Source organism: Rhea pennata, chromosome 5 (assembly GCF_028389875.1).
Source record: "Rhea pennata isolate bPtePen1 chromosome 5, bPtePen1.pri, whole genome shotgun sequence".
NCBI classification, from domain to species: domain Eukaryota; kingdom Metazoa; phylum Chordata; class Aves; order Rheiformes; family Rheidae; genus Rhea; species Rhea pennata.
The window spans coordinates 1326349-1334636 of record NC_084667.1 but is presented as its reverse complement, the minus strand read 5'-3'; the positions used below and the strand labels follow the sequence as shown (position 1 = coordinate 1334636).

Sequence of the window (8288 nt, the reverse complement as noted above, 5' to 3'; positions counted from 1 at the left end):
GCGAGGCGCGGTGAGGGCCGCGGCCAGGCGGGCCGGGCCGCGGGGCTTCCCCCGGGGGGAGGCGGCCCTTCCCCGCCGCGCCGCCCTCAGCACCCGCCGGCCGCGAGGCGGCAACGGCCGCGGCACGAGACCAACCGCCACTGCGCGCGCGCCCGCGCGCGGCTCCCGCGGCAGCGCGACGCCGCGTGACGACCCGCGGCGGGCGCGCGCCGCGCCTGCGCGCCAGGGCTGACGGGGTGGGGCGGCGGCGGCAACGGCACGAAGACTACGGCGCCCGTCGTGCCTTGCGGCCGGCGGGCAGTGCATGCTGGGAGCCGTAGTTTGCGGGCGCGCTGCCATGTTGCCCGCAGCCCCTGAGGCAGGCTGGGCGCCCGTGAGGTCGCTGCGTGCGGAGCAGCTTTTCCCCACGGGTGGCGGCAGGCTGGGGGCTCCTCGCTCTGACCGCATTCCCCGTTCCGCTCCTTGGAAACGGGGGAAGCGGCTTTCTGTGGGCTCGCCTCCCGCGTTTGCCGCCACCGGATGGCTCTTCGGAGGGCAGCCGTGAGGAACTGCTCAGGGGCCACGTTCGGAACAGCAAAAAGCTTCATGCGTTAGCGTAACTGCGAGCAACAGAGGCAGAGCGTGATTCCCTATGGCCAAGTATCAGCCACAGGAACAACGTCACCCCTACAGACCCAGCTCAACCCCACTACGACACACCCATTCCACACAAAGAGCAAGTTCCAAGCAATTTTATTCAAAAGAAAAAAAATAAATTTCTCAGCAGATGGAGAACAAAATAAATTGTTTTTGAGATATTTAGGTCAAAAAAAATAATGCAAGTTATCCATTTAGCAATATTTAGTACTGGTAGCACATCTACAGCTTCCTTGAAGCGAGCAGAACGCTACACAAATTACTCTACTCACGTACAACCACTCAAGGTCATACTGCACGTACATTCAAAAGTATAAGGTTGTGCTTCAAAACAGCTCCTTTAATAAATACAACTCTTCATTCTACCTGCTAAACTAATACGAATGGTTGAGAGTTAGACAAACTGTATAACAAGCAAATAAATTAGAATATTAATAAAATAAAGTTCTCTGTAGCTGAATATTAGCTAACAACAAACGGAGAAGAGGAGACTACTTTGTGAGGGTGGCTCAAGCTTCAAATCTTGGTGCTCCCTGGACAAAGCTACTTCAAAATCACAAAGTCCTTGTGCTCCAGCGCCTCAATCTTCTTCTCGTTGCGGAACTCCGCGCGGCTGATGTGGGACTGGGGGCTTCCCGTCTTTCTGAGCCATTCCTGGAGCTCCCGGACGCTGGCCGCCGGACCCTGAAGCTGCCCTTGCACAGTGCCGTGGCTGGTATTCTTGACCCAGCCGACCACCCCCAGTCGCTTACCCTCAGCCTGGGAAGAAAACGCAGAGCAGGGCGAGACTAAGGTGAACTGCAGGTGAGCTGCAGGGTGCCGCTCACGCGCAGGAGGCTGTTCCACCGCTAGACGCGGACCTCCGGGGAAGCTCCCACGGGCCGGAGAGGGAAAGCAGCGGGCGGTCCGCCCAGCTGCTCCTCGTACTCCTCCGCATGGGGAGCGGGGGCTGAAACGCGCCTTCCCGCGGCGCCCCGCCGCCCGCCGCGGCCCCGCCGCGCACCTGCGTGTACTTGCGGAAGAAAACGCCCTGCACCCGGCCGAACACCTCGTAGTCCACCGACACCAGGCCCCCGCCCGCCGCCATGGCCGCCGCCGCCGCCACAGCGCCTGCGCGGCGCCCCCGGGGCGGGGCCGCCCTCGCGCCCGGGGGCCAATGGCGAGCGAGGGACACGCCCACCTCCGCCCGGTCGCGGGCGCTGCGTGCCGCGCCCCGCCCCGCCCCATCGCCTCCGCTCAACGGCCTCTGCTTGGCCATAGAGCGACAAGTCTTCCGGAGAGCAGAGCGGTTCCGCAGCGCAGCGTACAACTTCCGTCCGTAGCGCCGAGCGGACGAGAAGCCTCGCAGGAAAACCATAGAGAGGCCGCTACCCGGCGAGAGCGGCACAGGAAGTAGCCGGAGCGTGCCTGTCTCTAGGCAACAGCGGTCAACACGGCGCCCGAGGCCCAGGGCGGTGGTAAGCGGAGGGGCCGGGGCGCCTGGCCCAGCCGTTCCCCCGTGACCGGGCAGCCCCGCGCGGTCCGCCCCTGGGCTCCGGGAGCGAGCTCAGCGGCGCGGCCGCCTACCGGAGGCTCCCAGCCCGGCGCCGCGCCGGTGCGGGGGGTTGGGGGGGCGGCTTTATTTATTTATTTTCCCCTTTTGCGCTGTATTTATCGTAATGGCGGCTTTGCGCGGGTTTCTGGAACTTACTTTTCAGGAGCTACCAGGTAGCAGAGCGTGGGGAGGATTGCCATCCCAGCATCAGGCCTGGGACACGTGGGAAACGCCCCGTGGGACGTAACAGCTTCCCCGGCATCACAGCGTGTTTCTGGTGCTACAGCAAGACAGGGCCCGCACAGAAAGTGAAATAAAGGCGTATCTTATTTCTAGCCGCGTAAGCAATTAGGGCTGGAAGAGGCAGCATCGGGGCCTGCGGGTGGAAGGAAGGTAGAGATTTACAGAACCCAGAAGAGTGGAAAAGCTTTGCTAGTAGTTATTAGCGCCTCTCATTGTAGGCTCCAGGCAGAGATTGTTGGGAGGGAATTTAGGCAGTTCTGGATAAGATAGGGTGTAGTGATGTTGCATCTCACCTCAGGCTGTTTCCAGGCGCTGAATGGCTGAGCTGCAGCTGGCTTTGTTTCCACCTGTGGATTCTGTGGTGGCAGCTCCCCAGCTTCCAGCGGCAGGAAGATACAGTTCTGAAGTCCCAGCCCACCAACCCCAGCTGGAACACTTGAAGAGCACTTTTCACCACAAACTCCTACATGGCAAAGAGGAAAGTTTAAAGGATCTCTACACCCAAAAAAGCCAAAGCTATTCATATTCTCTTTCTGCAGAAAGCAGTCAACACAGCTCTGGACAGGGAAGCTTCTGCTTAGCTGGACTCCAGAGCAAATACCTTACCAGCCACGCCAAGACTCTGCCCTCTAAATCAGCAGCCAGACGGAGAGAAGGAGTGGACCGTTCATATCCCCTGAAACCAATCTTTCACCGCAAGGCTGGAAGTGTTCCAGTGGTCAACACAGGACAGCTCAGAAGCCCCCCATACATGGAGGAGTCTCTAAGCAGTCGGTCTAGCTCAAAGAGCAAAGGGAAGCCTCCAGCAGGGAGGTCTCAGCTAGCTGCAGTGCTGTCTCCTTGGACAGTAGAACCGAAACAGTCAGCCTCCCCTCTCTACAGGAGAGAGCTGGCTTACATCCTAAGGCTGGAGGCAGACGGACAGAATCTGGAAGAGGAGATCCAAAAGAAAGAGGCCCTGCTCAGAGAGAAGCTGAAGAGGACGAAGGAGGAGCTTAGGAGGATTCAAAGAGAGAAGGAGCTGGTGGAGGCAGAGGAGAGAAGAGCCAGGGAAGCAGAGAGGACCCCTGAGCGGAAGGCCACGAGGCGCTCGGAAGAGAACATTTTGAGAGTTGCAGTCAGGCCTGGTGATGGGGACTTCGATAGGGCGCTGTCTCCAGAGATCGCTTGGCCCAAGCTAGGCACCAGCCTCCATCCGCAAGAGCTAGCCATGGGGAAGCTCAAGAAGGAACGTTTGGTGGCCAGCAATAGCAAAATACGAGACCGCTTACCTGTGGAGGATGTAGCCTCGCGCTCAGAGCCAGTCTCAAAACATAGCCCTTCTCCCTCTACCCTTTCAGATCAGGACTCTGGTGACCACCTAGCCACAGAGATGCTGTACGCACAGGCTGCCAGCGCTGCGGAGCAAGGGGAGCTGGGGCAGTGCAGCTTCTGTGGACGTAGGTTTCTCTGCACCAGGCTTGAGAAGCACGCAAGTATCTGCAGCAAGAGCCAAGGCTCTAAGAGGAAGGTGTTTGACTCGAGCAAGGCTAGAGCCAGGGGAACAGAGCTGGAGCAGTATCGGCAGTGGAAGAGCTCAGAGAGCCCTCAGGTAATGCGCAGCCCCTTTGCCACCTTCAGTCTGCACGTGCCGCTCGCGTTCCTCCCACCCGGAGATACAGTTCTGCCCGAGATGGGAGCTCCTTCCCGTGTACGCGGGGCTGGGCGGCACAGTCCAGCCATCCCCTCTGAAAGGCACCTGCCCAGCAGGTAAATGGGAGGAGCTGCAGCTGCTGGGAGGGTCTCAGCCCTTGCAATGGCTCAAGGGTGCATTTCCAGAGAAAACGCTCCTTGCTGGAGTCATGATGCTCCTGTCAGAGGGCCGGGTGGGTCTGCTGCGGTGAAACCGAGACCGGTGGCATTAGGAGGGTGCAGGGAACTGGTTGAAAAATCCAGGTAATAAAATATACTATTAAAGCGAAGGCAGTGAAAAATTGCAGCCTTGTTCCTAGAGGGCATCTCTAGCAACTTTCTCAAGTTCCTTGGCCCTTGTTCATGTGGGTATTCCCAAGCTTTTCCTAAGTATTGATGGAATTATTGGCAACTCCTTCAATTCCTCCTTAGTGCTGATCTGCTCAGTCCTCTGTGAGGAGACTTTGCTTCTCTGGGGGGTTGTTAGAGCTGGGATCAGGGAGGGGACACCTGAGCTGGGCCTAAGAGCGAGATGGCGAGTGGGGGCTGACTGCTGCACCAGCTGCTCTGACCGCATTTCCCTTCTGCAGAAGGAGCCACCCAGGAAGAACAACTGGAGGCAGAAGCACGAATCATTCATCCAGACGCTGCGCCAGGCCCGCCAGGTGCAGCAAACGCTCTCCAAGGGAGGAAAGGTGTCCAAGCTGCCCCCGCTGCCGCCTGTTGAGAACCCAGACTACGTTGCCTGTCCCTACTGCAGCCGACGATTTGCACCCAAAGTAGCCGAGAGACATATTCCCAAATGCAAGACCATCAAGAACAGGCCCCCGCCGCCGCCTCAGAAGAGGCGCTGCTGAGGCGGTGCCCAGCTGTACCTGCTGCTGAGATTCCCTGCCTGCTTTCTGCCAGGTTTCCAGTCTCACCTTGTGCTTTCTCCTGCTGGCTGCGAGGGTTGAGCTAGTACGTACAGCAAGTGAACAGCTCAGAAAATAGAGGCGGAATATTAAAACGTGTGTAATTTGACCCGTGCCCGATAGTTCCTGAGCGGATGTGAGGGGGCAGTGACTCTTGGGGATGCCCCTCTGAGCATCCCTCCATCTGCTGTTCTCACCAAGACGACCTAGTGCGGGTGGAAGGGTGTTACCATACAGTGTCCTAAGCAAGGAAGAAAGGTGGTTGCTACAGGCTGTCAACAGGACAGCAGCCAAGAACAACCTGCCATCAGACAGGGGTTGTTCTTCAGAATCGTATTTTGCCTTTAGCTTAGAGAGGTTGCATTTTTCTCCCTGCTTTACAATAATGGTGTCTGGTGTGGGGTTAACTGTTCTCCCTTTGGTTTACTCTGTTGCTCTGTGGGTGCAGATGTCGCCACCTGAGCATGCTACCAGTGACCTTGAGTCCACCTGCAATAGCATTTGTGTTGGAGCTACCTACGAGAGCTTGAGATGTGAGGGGGCCCTCTCTTTTTTTTGGCCTTGGGAAGGATTCTGCATTCTTAAAAACTGTTTAGCAATTTAAATAAGACATTTGGAGAAGTTGCATGGGAAGAGGGGGAGCTATGTGAGTAGTCAAATTAGAAAGCAGCACGGAGACTGCTGTGTTTTTCCCTCGACAGTACCTGTGCTAGACTGCAGAATCCAGAGCTGCTTTTCAGACATTTTTCATGCTGTCCTATTTGTTGAATAATGAAAGTTGATAGGTTTAGTCCATACCTTTTCTGCATCAGCCCAGGAGATTATTTAGCTGCTTTTCTGGAAGCCTAGTGACAATCCTGAAGCTCAGCAACCTGCTGCCTTCTAGAAATTCAATATCTTTTGGAGTAGAAGTCTGCTGACACTGCTTGAATTAGGAAAGGAGAACTCGGAGGAAGAGCATTAACTGCTTGCTCAACACAAGCATCCCAGGAGCAGAAATTCAGGGGGTTGAAAAGCTAGCCGTAGCAGCCACTGACTGTGAGAACCTTCGTGGCAACCCACGCGCACAGCACCGCAGAGACTGGCCAGGCCCTGGCAGCAACAGATCATCCCAGAGCGATCATTTCCCACACAGAGTGACTGCGACTGGGGCAGGAAAAGAAATATTTAAGTTAAGTAATACTGCACAAGATCAAAAATAGGTCATGAATAGACTTTAATTGGAAATAAGGTTTCTAACCAGGAGAAGAGTGAGGTCATGGAAAATCCTTCCAAACAGATGAGTGACGGCAGGGAACCTGCGGTGTTTTGAGATGGGCTTTGAGAAGATCGTGGAAGGAACTGTATTGCTGAAGTTGGGAACTGCTGAGAGACAGAGCATGGAAGTACCTCCAGGCTTGTAATCCTGATCAACACTTGTATAAAGTGCAAACAACAGGCGAGTGATAGTTCTGGGCTTCAGTGTACCCCTTCCAGGTGCTGAGATGGAGTTTCCTTCCCATGACCACCTACCTTGATTCCTAACTTGAATTGCTACAGCAACAAAAACCAAGTAGACTGTACGCTTCAGAACTTCACATCTGAAAACTTCTCAGCTGTTTTGCTCATATGTTCAGGGTTAAATCAAAAATTAGATTTGATATCAACAAAACTGAGTGTTTCCCCTAGGCCAGGCTGGTAAGGACCTCTGAAACACAAAGTTTGCACACTTCCTTGACTCTCCAGGTTACTCTCATCTTTTGTGCTGCAATGGTAGGGAATTTTAACAAAAATAATGCCCTCTCTCTTGCTTTCTTCCTGAGATGCAAAGTAGTTCTTGGTGATTTTGGCCTTATGCTAGGAGTATAAGTTTGTCATGTGCTGTTAAAATATCTTTTGGGGGAGGGGGATAGGTGCCCTATACATACTTCTAGGGAAGCACCTGCCTGTAGTTGATCACAGTTGCCGATGCATGTTTGCAGGTCAGTTCATTTCAAGATTCTGATTTTAAGGTATTATTAGACTAGTTCTGTTGAGTAAAAAGCCACGTTAAATGGTCACAGTGTGTTTTGTTCTCAGAGTGAGGCTGATTGTAAGTATGAGAAATCTGCAACAGGAAGTAAACAAGGAACACACAAATACCAGCAGCTCCTTTTCCAAACCCTTCAGTAACGCAGCCCCAGCTCATGGGAGCCTGGAGAAAGAGAACAAAGGACCAGATTGAACTGGAATAGTTGGAAGCTGGATATGAGGAAACGTTCCAGCCTGCGATGGGTGGAACAGATTCCTGAAAAAGGGATCTGCTTACACGTCTGCAGGCAGACGTCCCAATACCTTGGCACTCCCTAGAAAAACATGAAGGTCCCAGAAAGGGTCAGTGCTGCATGGGGCTGGCCAGGTCTGTGCAAGAGCCTACAAATCTGGAGAGGAGAAAAAAAACGGACCCAGAGCAACAGAGACGAATTTGGTGTATCCAAACGGATCAGAGAAGCAAGAGCAGAACAGAGCCCCTTAAACAGGAGCGAGAGGTGACAGGAGAGGAAGGAAAGGGGCAGTCTGGAAGCTTTGTGCCAACCTCCTATGAACTAATGAAACGTGCAACTGAATTAAATGAGGAGTAGTTAAGTACCCCTGCCTGTCATGTAATATTAACTCCTTTTCCTTTCACTGTATTTTACTGACAGCATTTAGTGGATCTTAGAAGTCAGCAGGGTGCAAATGATGACTGTAGTAGACACACATGCACATGCTTTTGGTACTGAGAAGTAAATCTATCTGCTGGGGACTTTTCTTAGTAATGGATAGGGAAAAAGCAGCTAACGCTGTGATAGATTCTAGATTAAATAGAAGTTGTTAAAATTACATCACCAGACTTAAATTGTCATCTTTGTTTCAGTTAAGCATGGGCAGTTCACCGTTCTTTGCTGAGCTAAAAGGAACACTTACAAAAGTAACACAGCAGTATCCAGGAAGTCTCAGGTAGTTGTTTTTTAAAACTTACCCATAGTTTAGCCACAAGGCTCAATGCAAAGATTTGCCCTATTTTGAGATCATCATGTTACCCCGATACTACTCGGGCTGCGTTACTCTCACTGGCTCACCTTCCTCTTCTGCAGTATGAGCCCATTCTCAGAGACATGCTGCACATTTACTTCTTTGAATCTCCTGTGAATTAGAAGTCTCTAATGCAGTTCTGCCTCTCAAGGCATTTCCTAATTTACTGAAAGCCCTGAGAAGTGACAGGCACAAATACACTGTGCAGGAACAGGCAGCTGAGCAGGTGTTAAGACAGCTTCTCGCTCTGGAGACTA

At 53.6% G+C, this 8288-nt stretch overlaps 2 protein-coding genes across 2 annotated transcripts; one reads left to right on the top strand and one right to left on the bottom strand.

The window, feature by feature from the left end:
- Positions 1-715: 715 nt before the first annotated feature.
- ACYP1 (acylphosphatase 1) lies at positions 716-1747 on the bottom strand. The gene is made up of 2 exons (XM_062577053.1): positions 1640-1747; positions 716-1395 (listed from the first exon to the last, which is right to left on the bottom strand). The coding sequence occupies exons 1-2, from the start codon at positions 1721-1723 to the stop codon at positions 1180-1182; spliced, it is 300 nt and encodes a 99-aa protein (XP_062433037.1). The 5' UTR covers positions 1724-1747; the 3' UTR covers positions 716-1179.
- Positions 1748-2727: 980 nt separating this feature from the next.
- ZC2HC1C (zinc finger C2HC-type containing 1C) lies at positions 2728-4998 on the top strand. Its single transcript, XM_062576711.1, has 2 exons — positions 2728-4004; positions 4675-4998. The coding sequence occupies exons 1-2, from the start codon at positions 2730-2732 to the stop codon at positions 4939-4941; spliced, it is 1542 nt and encodes a 513-aa protein (XP_062432695.1). The 5' UTR covers positions 2728-2729; the 3' UTR covers positions 4942-4998.
- Positions 4999-8288: the final 3290 nt, after the last annotated feature.

What these genes read in the sequence shown, in the direction of transcription:
- ACYP1 (XM_062577053.1), bottom strand. Translation starts at nt 1,723, where the DNA reads ATGGCGGCGGGCGGGGGCCTGGTGTCGGTGGACTACGAGGTGTTCGGC. An exon ending in TCTTCCGCAAGTACACGCAG is followed by an intron (nt 1,396 to 1,639) that starts GTGCGCGGCGGG and finishes TTTTCTTCCCAG; the next exon opens with GCTGAGGGTAAGCGACTGGG.
- ZC2HC1C (XM_062576711.1), top strand. Translation starts at nt 2,730, where the DNA reads ATGGCTGAGCTGCAGCTGGCTTTGTTTCCACCTGTGGATTCTGTGGTG. An exon ending in AGAGCTCAGAGAGCCCTCAG is followed by an intron (nt 4,005 to 4,674) that starts GTAATGCGCAGC and finishes TCCCTTCTGCAG; the next exon opens with AAGGAGCCACCCAGGAAGAA.